This window comes from Zonotrichia albicollis, chromosome 13, assembly GCF_047830755.1.
Source record: "Zonotrichia albicollis isolate bZonAlb1 chromosome 13, bZonAlb1.hap1, whole genome shotgun sequence".
In the NCBI taxonomy this organism is placed as follows: domain Eukaryota; kingdom Metazoa; phylum Chordata; class Aves; order Passeriformes; family Passerellidae; genus Zonotrichia; species Zonotrichia albicollis.
Window position 1 is genome coordinate 12913419 of NC_133831.1, and position 18030 is coordinate 12931448.

Sequence of the window (18030 nt, forward strand, 5' to 3'; positions counted from 1 at the left end):
GCCACTTTTAGAGCTTTATTTTGGTTTTACATGAAGCCTTTTATAGTTTTGGAAGTGGCTGTGGAGTTCAGAAGTGGCCACTATCTGGGATCTATGGCTCTTGAGGACAGAATTCCTTCAGCTGATTTTGAACTTTTAGAAGCTGGGTTTTCACTGTGTGTGGCCAGATTTGTTGTTTGCTTAGGACCACACACAAATTTAGTAATTTGTGCTACTGGGCACTTAAAATAATGACATTGTGAGTTCACTACAAGACTCAGTATTGCCATATGTTGCTGTGACAACACCAGGACTAAGCAAAGCGCCCGTGACCTTCTCGAGCACATTAGGAAAAAGTCTGTGATGTGAGTCCTCATTCTTCTGTTTTCATTATGCCTGTTGACAGATGAGATAAGATACATTGTTTCTTCTTAATTTTGCCTGAATATGACTTAAACAATGTTATTTTCTACCTTTAGGTCTATTCATATTTAATCACTTCAGTTTTAGGGCAGATTTTTAATGTTTTAGTAAAAGAGATTTGTGGTGTGTACAGTGTTAGGAAACTGCTCTTGTCTCCTTTCTCAGAAGCTAGATCTTTCAAGTTTTCTGTAATATTAATCTTCTGCTCTCTTTTCTGAGTAAGAGCTGTGTCGAGCAGCTCGGTAGTGTTCCCCAAAGGCTGTTTCAGAGATTGTGCTTCCATTCACCAGAGTTGGAATATAAACTGCTAAAGTGAGAGCAGATGCTCTTCAGACTTTGGCAGTAACCACCAGCCAGATGCCTCAAAGACATAGTGAAAGAGCTTTCTTAATATATTGTGTGTTCTTATCTCTACTTGAGCTTGGCAGTGTTGTAATCCAAAGTTTATTTTAAATCTAAGGGACTAATATTGATCCATTTAAATGGAAGAAGTAACTGACAGGTAATTCATGCAAAGATATTCATCCACTTCCCACATGCTTCCTTATCCAATTTTGTATCTAGTCATTTTGGGCTGGTAATCATTGCCATTTGTTCATGTAGGAAGGCAAGGCTGTGACTGTTTCAAATTCTTCTTTGATACAGAATCAAGAGTGGGTATTTCTCAGCATATAATGTATTTCTTTTGTTATTCCGCTCGGAATCATAAAACTTTAAACCCTGATCTTTCTACATGACAGCAGAGCACAATGAAACATACACAAAGGCTTGGGAGGCTTTTGTTTCTCTTTTTTGGGAAGTTGAGAGGCGGGGGTTGATATGCATCATGCATGTGCATCCCAACTCCTGACACTTTCTGGGTCTTTTAGCTTTGTTAGTACAATGAGTAGTGTTTCTTCAGAGGGCAAGCAAGCTGGTTAGACCCTCACAAATAAATAATGCTGCAAAATCCTGGCTTTTCCACATGGTTTTATGGGAATGAATAAGAAAAATAATAATTATATTATTATTATTTAATTTGTAATTGTTTCAGTTTTGTTCATTTATAAGTTTTTTCTTGCTGGGTCAGAATGCTGTGTTAGTTAGGTTTTAGATGCTAGGTTTTGACATTCGGAGTTTTTTGTTGTTAACTGAATGAAGCAGCAGGCAACAATTAGTGAAGCAGATTTTTAAGTGTGACAGTTTTCTGTAGTTCATAACCATCTTGTGAAAATAGAGACTCCTTGGCTTTAATTCCTTGATTACAGCATGGTTTCTGAGTGCAGATAAGAACAAGGCTGCACTGCATGTTATATTAAATGTTAGTGAAAGGTAGCAGGACACAGCAAAGGATGGCACAAAACATGATCCTTTTTATAAAGCCTAATAACTAAATCCATGGAAAGAGGGAACAGCTGTCTCATGTACTTGTCTGAGAACTTGGTGGTCTCTCAAACCTTCACTGGGAGTTCCAAAAAACTTTGCTTTATATTTTCTGAACAACAGAGCATGAAACCTTCACAGGCTTAGAATCTGCAGCAGCTTATTAATTCCCACAACTTTTATTTAAAAGAAATTCTGATTTCTTCTACAATCAGGTGATGCCATTTTGCTTTTATTAACTCTCCCTAAAATGTCACAACTTGTGGTGAACCCTAACCATCAATTACTGTCATAATGCAATAATATTTAAGCAGGAGTTTGGCATATTGTATTCTTTGGCTTACATGATTCCTTTCTCTCTTCACTTTGTGTTCTTCACCTCATTTTTCTACTTCAGTTTTATTGTTGCAGAGCACTGACTGAATAGAACAGATGTGGCATTCTAAGAAATATGGGACTGGTTTGGCCACCTAAAATACAATTTGAATACTGTTCATCTTGTATCTTCCAAATTATTTTCACTTAAATGCATATGATAGAAATTTATTGGAGAATCAGCCATGATATCTTTATTTCACATTCATTCAGAATATATTACACCTGCATTAAGAAATCAGATTGTCTGTAGCATGGTTTTACAAAATGCTGTATCTGTTATCAATGTCCTTTGGAAAAGTGTGTTATACTGACATAGCATACATCTGCAGGATTTCCCACCACAAGCTTAGTTCTGGATTCTCTTGCTTCATGGAAATAAATTTTTAGTCTAGAACACATAGTGGTGCATGCCAGTTGTTATAAAGCTGAAAATGTGCTGATGAATTCAGTGTCTCCTAGTTCAGTAGTTTTAAGGCCTGCAGTCCTCCTTAAAACAGCTTCAGAGAAGCTTGGCTGGTTAGAAGTTCTGGTTCTGTCAATATAACAGTTGTATGGTTAGGCTCAACATAATTTATAGATTTACCTCTTTGTTATTTTACATGTAAAATATGTCTTTAATTCTGTCTGATGAAATATTGATCATTGCTCTGCCTTGATTGTTTCTTTGTTTAGCCATGCTTGAATTGCATGTCTGCTGTAACACTGCATGCTAAAACCTACAGAAATAGCTTATCTGGGTTTTTTATATTCTGGGGTGTATTGAACCTGCTGTGGCATGGCAGTGGCAGCAGTTGTGTGCATATCTATATATTTTAAATACAGAATTTGTGTGCTCTAGAGGGCATTTTATATTGCTAAACCAAATTAAAACCCATAGGGGTACCCTTCATGGAACCAGGCCAGGTGATTTCAGTCTCTATTTAAAGCATTTGTTATTAGTTCAGTAAGTCTTTCTGGCATCCTCTTTCTCTGGGTTTGTTTGTCAACATTTGTGTTCTAGTTTGAATGAAATGAAGCTGTCCTATTGATGGCTGCTCTTTCATATACAGAGCAGCTCTAACATAAAAGTGTAGTTATTTCTCTGGTTTCTTTACTTCAGAGAGCTTTTATAGCTACTTCAATTACAGTGCCTGTGTGTTCTGAAATTCTGAGCTCTCCTATTGCCTGTGAATATAATATTTTGTTTTCATTGCACTTTTTGTTGATGTGATTTAATTGTTTTCACTGCCGACTTTTAACTTTTTGTCCATAAGTTGATTTGTCTTCAAACTGAAGTATTTGTTTGAATATAATTTTTTCCCATCAGCACCTTTCTGTCAGGATGACCTCTGTAAATGCCTGTGGACATAACTCTTGATTGTGCTTGGGGATTGCTCCAACACCTCCCTGTTCATAAGTGTAGCAGATTGAAGTCATGCACTGTCCTAAGGACGTGCTTGAACTGTACCTGCAGTGGAGTTCTCTGGATTCTACTTCCTTTTTCTCAGGGAACAAAAAAAGTCATGTTAGGTATTGTATAATCCAAATTGCAAGTTACTGTGCATGCCACAAGCATGGACTTCTCTAGTTTCTGTGAACTTCAGTCTGGCACTGCCAGGTGTGCAGATGTACCCACATTCTGACATCTGGAATACTGCTGGAACTTGGGCTTTTTTCATTAGTGTCAAACAAACAATTTGCTAGAAACTGCATTTAGATGAGGAGATGTGTCCTACTCTCAATTTTCTAACCAATGTCCATAGTTGTGATAGTTGTTTCTCAGGCTGAGATTGGAGTTCATTGTACAGTTCAATAGAGAATTTGGTTCTATATTCCAACTGAATCAATTGCTAATGTTACTGTATTATAAGACAATTATATTTGATTTACATTTATTATTTCCTTTTCAAAAAAGGTGAGAATCCATTCCCATCTTAGTATCAGCAGCAGTGTTGCCAAATAAACATAATCAGTGAGTACTTCAGCAGAATGTTAAACCCTATTGTTGTTCTTTCTTTAATAGGTCCATGATTAGACTTCCTGTTTTACAAGATGTCCCAACATGTGTTGGAATGGTAACTTCAGTACCACCTGAGAGCTTGGAGTCTGCCTTTCTGTGAAAGGTAGGGCAGCTTCTGTTCAATATTTTTGTGTATTTACAAGGTTTTCTTTTTATTAATCTTATTGGCTCTGCAACACTACAGAATCTGATTTATGCTTTTAGCTGTATCACCTTTAGGTGTCAGAACTGATGTTATTTCATCAAGCAGTAATTTCTCAAAATAAATATGATTAATTTAGCTGTTTAAACTATGACTATTTATGAAGAAAATGATGCTGTTTCTTCAGGCATCATTTTCAGAGGTTTTACTCCAGCTGAACTGAGAGCATGACCATTATACTTGGTCTCAGAAATATGTAGAGAATTCAAGTTTTGTTTTCACCATAATTTTGTTTTCACCCGTTTTTCATTCTGTTTTGTGAATGTAGTGAAAGTGCCATCTTTAAAAGGTCTTTGCTATTTCTGGAAGGCAGTTCTGGCCTTCAGGGCCCACCAAAATATGTTACCCAGCCTCAGAATAAGTTTGCATCAGGGAATTGAACAGCTTAAATTTCCAGGTCTCTGCAAAGGAGAGTAAAATTAAGATCATCATTCTGTGGAGATGCATTCTCTACCAGATTCATTTATAAAGTCCATGGATGTAAAATAAGAACAATAAAAAGAAAACCTTAGAGAACCATTCAGTATTGCAATAAAGCTGACTTACATTATCCCTGTAGGCAAACTCCATGCTCTAGAGGTGGTGCTAATGTCCCCAGCGCTCAACACATGTTGGAACATCTTTGTGGAGGAGGAAGTCATTGATCAGTGAGCAGCATCTTCAAGGATCGTTTAAGGGGGAAAAAGGAAAAGGTAATATTTTTAAAAATATGTTGGAATGATTGTTCATTATGTTTATTTGGCAATCCTGCTGCTCATACTAAGGTTGTAGTGTTTTCATTTCTTAAAATTACTGACAAACTTTGTAAACTTCCTTTTAGTCTTTCCTTCTCCCATTGTCAGCCTCCTTCACGTTGCTGAGTCTACTGCACACAAGTCCAGAATTTACTGTAACTCATTGGCAATTTGGCACTTCTTTCAGTGGTTGTAATGCAGAAAGGGTTAATCTGTGGTTTAACCAATTTTGCAGTCCCTTGTGTTAAGTAAATCAGAGCCAAACATTGAACTGGTATGAAGACATTCTGCTGCTCACCAAAGGGAATTTGTTTTCAAGGAAAAGATTTGTTTGTGTAGCTGCAACACGAAGTAGTGCCAGATGAGGTACCACCATCTGTTCTTGCACAATAGTGTAGAAGCAACATTACTATAAACTATCATAAACTAAAGCTATTTTGACAAAACTAAGCTACCATATCTGGCATGGTTAAATTTTGCTGTGGTGGATCTGGTGATGCTCTGTTTGATATGAATGAATGTGGGATGGTGTCCTGATCTTGGCAGTTGTAATTCTAATCCTGGGCATAGACAGGTGAAGGTGTTGACATTTTGAAATTCAGGTTATGATCTTTGGTCTACCCTTCTGGTATCCTTTAAATTTCCTGGGATTTGTGCATATCCTCCTTGTGTGACATGTTTATCCTGCCTCACATGTAACAAGCCTGGCATCAGGCTTGTGGAGACAACTGTGGTGCCTGGTCTGATTGTGGTGTCAGAGATGGTTTTTGAGAGGAAAATGCTGTCAAAATACCTGTTTTGTTCACACAATTTGCTTTAAAAGAGCAGAACCTCATAGGAAGTTCTTTTACTTGGTCTGCCTGTGAATCCTGTGGATGTGATGGAGAGTGTGGTCTGTTCCTTGTGAGGACTGTGCTCTAGGATCTGTTTGTCATCTCTGACACTCTTACAGGGGTTCTGCTCCATCTCTGTCTTACCTGGTGTGCTGTCACAATAGTGTATTGATGGTCTTTAAGCCTGAGGAATTGTCTTGGTTACTGTTTTGGGTTTAGCTCAAGAAACACATTTGTCTGCTCTGCATGAAAACAGATAAATCCCAGCTAACAACTTCTCTGTTGTTTTCTTAGGGACTCCTGTTGGTGTCATTGCCATATTAGTACTTAATGGTCTGGTCCTTGTAAAAATCTCTTTTGATTTGACTCTCTAGTGAGTAACCAAGCACAAAAGTGCATTGAGGCATTTACTGTTATTCATAAAAACAGTGAACATATTTTCTAGTCCTATACACTCACTCTGTGTTTATTCTTGAATGTTCCTGGATGTTTTTGGACATGCTCATTATGCTGTATTTTTTGTTTTAGGAAAACCAAGATGAAGAAGAAAAGATGATATAACTGTTATCTGTGTGTTCTTATTTGACACGTTGAGATCTGCCCCATTTCAGTTTTCATCCCCTCCTCTGTCTTTAGTATTTTCCTCACAGTGTTCAATTGCTGCAGCACAGGTTACTGGGAGGATTATAGGGTAGGATGTGGTGGTGCAGTTCTCAAAGACTTTGTCCTTCAGTGCCTCCTTTTAATAACTTCAGCACCTGCCCTTCTTTTAGAATACACACATCAAATGGCACAAAAACAATCTTAAAGTTGAATTATTTAAAGAGAAGGAATTAAATATCAAACATAAGGATATTGTCTTTGCTTAACACATGGAGATTTTGATTTCTTATAAAGATTCAGGTGATACACAGTTTAATTACAGAAGAGAGCAGGGAAACATATAATTGCAGTGCTTTATGTTCCTTCAGAGTTAACATTGTTTCTGTTCTCTCTGCTCAAGCTGCAAGCCTTCCTTGCTGTGGTTCTGCCAAGTGTTCTGTGCTCCAAGATGCACTGGTTGTGCTTCCATGCTTTGTGGCAGCTTCTTCCATTTTCCAAGCCTCCACAGAGCTGTGCAGAATGTTGTTTGGTGCCTAGCTGGGTTCTGCTACAAACAAACCACCAGGGCTAATAAAACAGACTCTTCATGGATGATTAATAGCTGCCTTTCAGCTGTTTAATTATCTAGCTTAGAGACAGAATTTTGGAAACTGGCTTGTCTGGTTATATATACCTTAGCACAGACATCTTCTCCAAGTAGTTTTTCTTTTCCCCAAAAAGCATGAATTATGAGTAAGTTCCCAGACTTACCCACTGGTTGAGACAGACTTTTTTGAAAAGTGGAGGCTTTTTGCTGGTCAATCTTATATGACTTCCATCAAAAAACACGAGTTGTATAGTTAGGGTTTAAGTAAGATTCTTGAGAAATTCTTTCTCTGCTTGATGAGTTTTTTTTCTCCTGCCCCAAATGCTATGGACTTGCATATAAAGGCTTTCAATCAGCACAAAAAATAGGATGAGACTATGGCCAGGGTTGCACATAGATTTTACATGGATGCAACTATTTCTCTGGCTCTGTTGTGTTAAAATAATTACACCACAATGATCCTCTAGAGTGGAGCTATTTTGCTTGTTCCTTTGACAAGAATAAAGTGTATTAAAATTAGAAAGTAAAAGTTCAAAATAAACAATAAGGTTGTTTTTGCAAGGTGGATAGTTAAGTTGTGGAACTCTTTTGCAAATTCAAAAAATTACCTGAAAAATCAATGAAAATTTGTCTATCCTGACCTGATAGACAGATAAGATGCTCTAACTTAGGACAGATCAGGGCATAATGTTGGTGCACAGTGAACACACTTCTTGTTTTAATAATCTTTTGGCAGCATCTCCTAATACTACTGTTAGAGAAAGGATGATGGACTCTGTTACCCAGTGTAGGTTTACTTAACTTTTTACAGAGTTACATAAATGCATAAGTGTTTATTAAGTATAGTTTGTACTGAAAATGTTAAATCCACTAATAGTGCCTGAAACACTTCGAATGGTTTTATGCCTGTCATTCACTCTACAGAGCTTAAAAGTCTCAGCTGAATCTTACTTTGCTAAAATACTCTGGTTGGCATTTATTTTGGAGGGGGCAGGAAAAGGCAATACTAAAAATTGTGTAGCATTTTATTCCTCATTTTTATTCTTTTAGGTTACATTGCATGGCTGGTTATGTTTTTTCCCTGCTGTGTCTTGCACTGAGCATGGTATGTATTTTGAGGATTTTAATCTGTAAATTTGGAATTTATTTAAAAAATTAAGTGATGTTTGAGCAGTTTCTCAGTTTCATAAAATGCTTCCAGGGCAAGCAGCCCAAGGTGGGTAGTCCAGAAGAAAATTGGGAATTCTCAAGAAGTGTGGGAAATGGATTTGTAGGGAATTCTCCAAGCCTGACAGAAAGCTCACACAGTGTGCAACAGTATGTAAACCTTTAGATAAGAAATGCTGACTTAGAAATGCCATGGAAAAGGACAGACATTGCTGAGAGAGAAATGGAACTGAGCACAAGTTTCAAAGGATGGCCTTGCAAATAAGACTGGATACTTTGCAGAAACAGAACTCTGAAAGATGCATTGTAGTGCATCCACGAGGGGTAATTTTAGATGATTTGCTTTAAGGCATTTACAGGATGGTGTGGCAAAAGCTGATGGGCCAAGAAACACTTATAGTGTTCTGTAATTAGAAAATAGTTGGCTTCTGATTGTGATAGCAGAGATTATAACATCTGTGTTGTCTTACCCTTCACAAGAGACTGAAAATGGAATAAAAGTTTTTGGAACACCTCTCAGTTGCCCATCTCTGGGTCAGAAAAGGGCCTAATCCAACAGAGAAGGTTTCCATTTTGTTCAGAAATCGACTCAGGAGTTAGTTCTTAAGTTCTGAGAGGAGGAGTGTTTTTTTACAAACAAGCTGATTGAAGTAAGGAGTGTAGGGCTTTCCGTGGTTTTGCACATACCAATTAGGAAGTGATAAAAAGCCATTCTCCCTAGAAGTCCCTGTTCCCCGTGGAGGTGCACTGGGAGTGCTGGGCAGTGTCAGAGCCTGGTTTGCAGAACCTTTCCTGTTTGGAGCTGTGGGTTCTACCTTGGCCATCTGCCCCTGTCAGAGGGTGCTGGTTTGTACCTGCTGCAGGAACCTGCACCAAATCCTCAGCTCCTGGGATTCTGTGCTTGGCAGCAAACACTCCCTGCCCTGGGGCTTTGCTGAGCAGCTCCGGGTTACAGCTCCTCAGAGGTGCCTGCTCCAACACTTCCCTTGGCTTGGCTCTGTTTGTCAAGGTAGCAACCAAAGTTTTGTAGTTTCTCCTTCCCTCACACTGTCTTCTAACAGCAGACCAGCTTAACAGTGCAGCAAGTCAACACTGAATAAATTATTTATGCATTTAGTTAGTAAGACTTAAATTGAAGCTTTTATTCAAGGGACTGGAACCAGAAGATTACAGCTAAAATTATCTTGCTGTTTCCTTTGCCTGGGATCACTGGGTTATCTTGCACCCCTAGGAATCTCTAATTTTAATCATCAGAACTAGGAGTTGCTGCTTGCCCTACCACTGTTTAACAAGCTCTGCATTCGGTTTCTAGTACTGAAAGTCTGTCTAGGGCACTGTGAGCACCCCAAACACAACCCCAGGGTATTCTGAACCTAAACAACCACCTTAATCTTTTCCTCTCCTGTGTTCCATCCCTCATTCTCTAGCTTAATATTGTGGGTTGGGTTTTCCCCTTGATAGCACTAGGAATGCAGCATTGATGGATGACTTTGTGGGCTGAGGACGCTGCTCTGAGGTTGGCAGAAGTGAATTCAATAATTGCCATTTGTACTCCTCAGGATGCCAAGGCCCCTTAGTACAGTAGAGCTGTTCCCTCTCTGCGTTTAGTCAGCCTGGGACTGCTCAGTGTAGAATTATTAATACACAGTATTTAGAATTATTAATGCACAGTATTTAGAATTATTAATACACAGTATTTAAAATTATTAATACACACTATCAGATAAAGCTCCAGTTGATTTCTCTTAATTTCTTTTAATGGCTTGCTTTCTGTACAGACCACACAAGCTGAGTATTACACAAATACTGCTTATGTGGTTTCAGAAGGTGAACTGCTCTCCCCTTCACCCTAATTTTTTTCCAGTTTGTAATTTCCCCAAGTTCCTGTGTATTGTAACTCCTGAACAGTGTCTACTTAACCAGTCATGTTGTATTTAGTTATATGTAATTGTACAGAGATTAAGTTATTTTAAATGTTTCACTGCTACATCTACAGCAGTGCTATAAAATTGTTAGTTTCTCTTATGCTGGTGAAATGAAGGAATAAAATTCTTTCTTAGAGAACTGAATGGTTTGAGAGGCTGCAGGAATTGAAGTGGTTGTGTTCCCAGTGCATTGCCTTTCCTGGTGGGGAAGCTTGAGGCACAAAACTCTGGTGGCTCTTTTGGGGCTGGAGCCTCAGCCCAACACTCTGTGGGCTGTGGGCAGGAGGATCTGCTTTCTGTGATGTGGGTAGATCTGGCCAGATGCTTCTTTGCTGCATTTTCCTAGATCTGATGCTGTTGAATGAGGTTAAACAAAAACTTAAATAATGTCTCAGATTGGAGGGGTATGGACTTGGCTCTCTGTTTGTGGTGTTCAAGCCAGCTGTAATGGCAGAAGGGGTCTGGACCTAACAAGATGGTTCCAGTTGGGTCCTGGACCAATATTTCACCCACAGAATTTAAAGTTCAGGAAGTTGCTCCTGGTGTTAGGGTGACAACATGTGAATGTTTTCTGCATTTCTGCCCTGTGGTTAGGGCAAACAGACACTGATTATGCTCCCTCCCAGTGTTGCTCCTGAAGGACAGCTCCAGCCCTAAATCTGAGCTCTTTAACTGCTTAAAGCCACTTCTTCAAGGTTTTCTTGTTTTGAGTGTAAACGTAAAGAGATTTTATACAGCACTCAATAATTTATCACATCAATAATCAGAGTCAGACCTGATGTTTTACAAATAATTTTTTTTATCTTTGATCTCAATCCTGTCAGTCCTCTTATACTATAAATTATTGAAGTAACTTTTTGATTCTTTGAAAGCCTATCTGCAAAGACAGTATTTTTCTTCTGCTTCCCAAATAGGGCAGTACTCTCCTTATGATTTGTTTTGGTTTTTGATCAATAAAATATAATTAAACTTCTAAAGTGCAGCAAAGCCAGTGACTTTCAGATAACTGAGCAGATGATAGCAGAATTTTCACTTCATGAGACCTAAAAAGTTTTCAGTTACAAGGTTTAGGTGCTTTTATATTTGTAAAAAACAATCTTGTGCTACTGACACATATGCCAATATCAGAATAATATTGCTGAACGTTTTTTCCCTCAAGGATTTTGGAACTTCTATCTAAGTTCTGACTTTACAGTAACTCTGTTGCAATATCAAAAAATTTAAAATATAATATAGTTTATTTGTAGCAAAATATCCTAACACACTTCTTTGCATGCTCATATACTGTAGATCTTTATTAAATTCTGATGGAACCAGGGTTTGCTATTAAAGCTTCCAGACATGTAATTAAGAATTAACATGTAGGCAGACTTTATTGTGTTGTTCTGTAATGCTTGGCAGATTCAAAACTTGCAATTTGAGTACAAATTTGTCCCTCATATGTCTCATGTAGGATATTGTGACTCTTTAGTAGCATCTGATGCCTCTGAGGATGTGCTGTAACTGAGTTCTGCCACAAAGAATTGAAGTTTTCTTCCAATCAGTCATCAATTCTTGATTGTCTTGTACAGTTCTGGTGTAATAGAGATCTGGCAAGAGCACTTGAATAAAGAGTATGACCTTAGTTTTGTCTTTAACAATATCAAAACTTGAATTCAGCTGGAGAGATGGGTTAAAATTATAGCTTGGAGCATTGCTTTGCTCCAGCTCTTTTTTTTTTTTTTTTGTTAACCTTGATGATGTTTTTATCATAGCTCTAGGAAAAGTTCAAAATTACATTGCTAAAGTAATTTTGAAGACTTGAGGCATATACTTGTTATCCAAAATGTCTAAATTTAACAAATGTATTATTTAAAAGCAAGCAACTCTTTTCAAATTCCACATATGATACTTTTGATCACAAGACTGCAAGTTAAGGTTGCCACATCATCAAACTTAAAGCACATTGAGATGATCACCTAAAAATCAGAAAGAAGTTAAACTTTTTATAAACAGAAGAGAGGGGAAAGCACCCTGTTGATAGAAGTAAGGTTGATTTTTTTTTAAAATCCTTATTTTCTCCTTGGTTTCTGCACATTTTTAAATGTATGTATTGTAGAGGTCAAATGGTGCAATTAAGACCAAAATTCAGAATGCTAGGGCCTAAATAAAAATTTCAGTAGATGAAGCCCACTGTCCAATGACTTGATTAGAAAGATGAGTATTAACAAGTATGTTTGTGATATAATTAACTATGTTTAGTATTTTAGTCTATATATGTGTATCAATAAATTTCTTAAAAATATAAATCATATTTCTGTTCCACATCATTATCAACTCTAGGGAATCTTGAAAAGGGAAGAATAGCCTTTTCCTATTAACACTGGCTAAAGTAATTAAGCAGACTAGAAGAGTGTGTCAGGAATTTTCCATTTAGAGATAAGTGTTGTTTTCCTTTGATGGCAGACAGGATTCCAGTATGCTTTCTATAAATGAGAGTGGATGAACTTTTATACATTTCATTTTAAGAAATTTATAAATGAGAGTGGATCTCAGGAAGAGAAGTGGCAGTCGAGAAAAAAAGACAAAACTGAGACTTTAGTATAGAAGCATATAAAAATTAATAGTTGCCAGCCCTGTACTTAGATTCAGTCTCTATTTGGCATTTTTGTGAGTAGCACAAAGCAAAAAAGGGCCAGGCTGCAAGGAGTGGTACAACAACATCTCATAGGTCAGTGGATTCGGCACAGTGGTGTGAGCAGCTGTGAATGAAAGGATAAACAGGCCAGCATTTTCAAATGTGGATGAAATGGGTAATTTTCCCACCCTTGCCCCAAGTGCAATGCAAGCATTCAAGGAGTGTGCCAAATCTTCGTGTAGTGTGCAGCTTTGGAATGCTCCCTGCTTCTGACATCCCAAGCTAGAGGGTTTAACTCATGTAATTTAGAGCAGGGGAGATGTGATGATGCTTCCACACATGATGAATCGTGTGGATGACAAGATGACTTTTTAAAAATCTTTTTGTAGTCTGATTCCTTGATGCTAATTCATTTGGGGGCAAATTGTATTCTTTTCCCCTTATCCTGTTTTCCAAAGAATTTTAGCCTTAAGTGATTGAATATTCCATTTGCCTTTCTTCTTTCCCTTCAGGTCACTTTTGAGTCGATTGATAAATCAGGAGTTCGATGGAGCCCCCTCTGTGTGCCTGAGCTGAGGGATGAACCCGTTTTTGCTTTTCTTTGCTGTTCTGCCTGGTTGGCTGCCAGTGAGCTCTCTGGCACAGACTGGGCAGGCTCAGGGTCCCTGGCTGTGCTCAGCTGGCATGCTGGACAAATGTGGGCTGGGAGATGTGCCAGGGGGTGAGCTGAGATGGAGGAGATGTGCAGTATGAGCAGTAATGAGGAATATGGGGGCACATGTGCAGGGGGACAGGGACCATTGAATCACTCTAGTGCCTTGCTCAAAGCTGGATCAACGTTCAGTTTAGACTGGGTTGTTTAGGGCATTAATTGGCCAAGTCTTAAAAACCTGAGAGGTGGGACAGTCTACGTCTTGTTTGTGCAAAGGGTTCCATTATTCTTTCTTCATGAAAGAATTATTCCCTATATCCAGTCAGAAAACAGCTGTTTCAGTTTATGAATTTATGTTTCATTCTTCTTCCAAGCACCCTTAATAAAGGGTCTGGCTCTATCTTCTCAATCAACTCTCCCTTAAGTCTTCTTACTCCGAGAAAAAGAACCCTCATGTTCTCCTCATGTAGGCTGTGTGCTGCAACCCCCATGACCATCTTGTTGGCTTTTCTGGATTCAGGTTCTTTCAAGCTTTTCTTGTACTGAGTGAGGCACAAGTGCAGGACTGTAGGTGTGGGCTGAGTGAAGAGGAGGAGTTGCTTCCCTTGGTGGGTTGGTTGCCACTGATTTACTGTTTTGCTGTGGGTGCCAGGGTCAGTGCTGGAACCTGGGTCACTGCTGGCCTCCAGGCTCTCCATGCATCCCACCAGGGCTGCTGACCCCAAACCATGGCATTGCAGTGAGCCAGCCCAAGCACAGGGCTTTGCTCTTGTCCTTCAGGAGCTCCATGGAGTTCTCTGGTGTCACTGGCCAGGTCCTTCCCCTCTGCACTGCTCAGGGTGCTGCCATCTGCAGACCTGCTGAGGGGCCTTCGTGTCTCACCCCCGAGGTCTCTGAAACACCCATTAAAAAGGATAAATCCCAGGGCAGATTCCCTAGGGACTCTGTGGCCTCTGGGTAGTTTTCTGGACTTGGGAATTTTAAGTTGGAGGACTTTAGGAGAAGAAAGTTACTGGAATATTGCAGAGGCTGATGAAGGACAAGAATCTTAAGATGTCAGGTATCTCAGAGAATTCAACCATAAATTATGATTGAATTTCTGAAGAGTTAAAGGGACAAGAAAAGTGCTATAATGGTTGACTTTATTCAGAATAAAATTCTTTGAGATTAGAGAGGCCTTTATTTTGAAAAAAACCCAAGATGGCACCAGTTCTTGTTATAAAAGGAGTGTGTGTGTTTCAGGGAAGTTGGGTAGCTGTAGTTACACTCAAATTGAACGAACTGTAACAATTACACATTCTCACCCTTACCTTGAATAGGGCAGAATTTTCCATCTCCAAGCCTATTTTCTGGGTACTAGTTAATTAAATGTCCCTTCTTCCTTGCATTTATCTTTCAGATTAGGGTTTTCTGAGTGATGGCTTTGCTTACACGCGTTTGCGTAGTAAAATGGCGTGTGCTCAAATATTGCCAGTCTGGCTTGGAGGAATTGCTCCTGCCTGTAGGAATTGTCCTCCCAACTTCAAGGACTTCATTTGCCTGGGTGGCAGTGGCAGCGTTGGGATTTAATGTGTGTGTCTGCATGCCATTACTCATTCAGCTTTCAGCAACCTGAGCGCAGCTCCAGCTCTATTACACAGGACAAATTGGGCACCAAGAAAGGTTTAATTTATTTTTTTTTTCCACGATAAAGCAAAAATTAGTTAAAAATCATATATACATCTTGCTGAAATCCTTAAGGTAACATGTAAGATAGGGAGCCGGTGATTAAGTTAGTTTAAGAGGTAACGACTTCAAAGAATCCCTAAAATGAACACCAGCCGGAGTGGAGAACCGAGCTGGGGAGGCGCGGCTTGGGAGCGGAGTGGGGCTGGGAAGGGAAGGGGCAGATCCTCATGGACCGGGAGCGAATGGAAGGGAAGGGACAGATCCCGCTGGATCGGGATTGAAGGGAAAGGAAGGAGCAGATCCCGGTGGAGAGGGAGCCGGGGAAGGGAAAGAGTAAATCCCGGTGGAGAGGGAGTGAAGGAAAGGGAAGGAGCAGATCCCGGTGGATCGATGGCAGGGGGAAGGGAAGGGGGAAATCCCGGTGGATCAGGAGCGAAGGGAAGGAGCAGATCCCGGTGGGTCGGGTGCCGAGGAGGGAAAGGGATAGATCCCGGTGGAGAGGGAGCAAAGGGAAGGGAGGGCGCAGATCCCGATGAATGGGAAGGGAAGGGAAGGGAAGGGAAGGGAAGGGAAGGGAAGGGAAGGGAAGGGAAGGGAAGGGAAGGGAAGGGAAGGGAAGGGAAGGGAAGGGAAGGGAAGGGAAGGGAAGGGAAGGGAAGGGAAGGGAAGGGAAGGGAAGGGAAGGGGCAGATCCCGATGGCTCGGGTGCCAAGGGAAGGGGCAGGTGCCGGCTCCCCCTGGCTGCAGCCCCGCTCCGCTCATTTCTCCCACATTGTTTGAGCCGTGGGTTTCTTGCTCTGGAATTCAGCCAGGGCAAGGCAGGAACGCCTCGCCAAGCCAACACTCGCTCTCTGTGCAGCCGAGGTCCCGTTTGCTCAGGGACCCTCCCCAAGCGAGAATTCCCTTTGCAGTTGGCTCTGTAGGAAGCACTGACCGGGATAGTCACAGATTTCTGTGTTTTGCATAACCATTCGTGTGTCCCGGCCAAACTGCTATTGAAAGTCCTGTGTCCATTCAATGGGAAACCGACTCAGCAGGTTTATTCTTTTGTGGTGGTTCAACACCAATGGTCCATACAAACACAACTCCCCATTTTTTCCCTGTGTGAAATATTTGTATCTGTGCATGCACACAGGGAGTTTTCTACCCAGAAAACTGTCCTGCCAGCACCATGTATGCCTTTGGAGGACTGCAATTTAAATAAGTACATATATTCATATACTACAAATTTATACCCAGTACTTGGTAATTATTTTGATGAAATTAGGAGTCCTTGAGTGTTACCCATATTATTTTTTTCTGTAGTTTGGATGTTTTTAAAATATGTAAATGCATTAGACTGTAGACTGTTTACTTGTTTTATAAACTCAACACAAAGTGTCAAATGTCCAGGTAACCTTGAACATGTATTGGGGGGCAGCTGGTGTTTCTAAACAACTCTTTTTAATATGGCTTTATTTCTTTGCCTTTAATTAATTTTTTTTTTCATAGAAGAATTTATGTTATCAGTACCATGTCACTGGTGTAGGCTAAAGGATGCAACAGAATGCTTTGCTCTCAGCCTTCACCTGCTCAACACTGAAATTCATCTGCACTAATGCTTCTGAAAATCAAGGAATTGTTTTTTCTGTGTAGAACAACTGAGAACTCAGATTGTCTCATACTCTGACATGCCTCAGTTTAATGTGCCAGGCTAAACTTCAGCAAAGTTCTTAGGTGCTTTCAAGTGTTAAAGAAATTCTCTGATTTTTCTTTTAAACTTGTAAAGTAGAGTTGCACCCTTTTCAGGTGGTCATCAATGTGTCACTAAAGCCACATAAATACACTGCCATGGATTTTTCTATCCAGGAAAATGAAGTAGTGATGTAAAGTCCTTTAGAGCTTTGTTTGTGTTTCAGGTTTTTTTCCTATGGGGGATAAGCTAATCCTGTTTTGTTTTGTTTTTTTGCTTTAGCTAAAAAACTAGGAATTACTGATGTGCCAGCTGAGGTGGTTACTTTTATTTCCCATGCAACACAGAGCAGATTAAGGACAGTGATAGAGAAGGTGACAGTGATAACCCAGCACCGGATGGAGTCGTACAAAGTAAGTGTACAAAGTGCCCAGGGGTTTGTGCTCACACAGCCACGTCCTGCTGCCCTCCCTGCAGCTCTGGCACTTTGGCCAGGGCATCCAGGAATTGGATCAAAATTCCTTTGGTATTTAGGAGTCTATAGTAACTTTTCTGGATGTGAGAAATGTTAATATTTTACAAAAGCTGCCAATGTCTGCCATAGCAACAAAAGAATTCAGCTGTAAATTCTTCACTGATTTTTTTGTATTCCTGAAGAAAACTGAAATAATTTTGATATCTCAAACCAGGGGGAAATTTAAGTAAAGATTTACAGTCCAGTTTGAAATTCAAAGAAATCAAACATCTTCCTTGATCTATTTGAAATACCTTCTGGAGTAGAAGTAAGATGCTTGTTAGTTATTGTGGTTGTTACACTGGTGGCAAGGAAGATGGCAATAACTAGTTGTGTGTTGTCTAAGCTGATTTAGATTTCTGTAGCATATATATACATTGAATAGCTCTGCTTTAGTTTGTTCCTTGGTTTGCTGGTGTACTTTTTTGTATTCTTGGAGTGGCAGTCTAGTCAAACAGCTTTGGACTATATCTTATTTCCCAAACCTGGGGGCCCCATGACCTGAGTCATGGTTGGATTAATTCTATGTGATATTTGCAAAAATAACAATCTCTGGGATCTGTGACTATAATAAATGTTATTGTGATAGAAAAATGGATTAAAAAATAAAGACCACTCATCCTGGTTATTACCTACACTTAGATCTTTCAATCTTTCAATTCAATCCATCTTGCAATTGATGGATATATTCTACTATATTGGATTAAAAGTAAATA

At 39.6% G+C, this 18030-nt stretch overlaps 1 protein-coding gene across 1 annotated transcript in view; it reads left to right on the forward strand.

Moving 5' to 3' along the window:
* Positions 1–18030, forward strand: part of LOC102068829 (transcription initiation factor TFIID subunit 4) — a 152731-nt gene that overhangs the window by 45478 nt on the left and 89223 nt on the right. The window contains exon 11 of the mRNA XM_074551063.1: positions 17083–17213. Coding sequence (XP_074407164.1) covers positions 17083–17213 — 131 coding nt within the window. The remainder of the gene's footprint in view (positions 1–17082; positions 17214–18030) is intronic.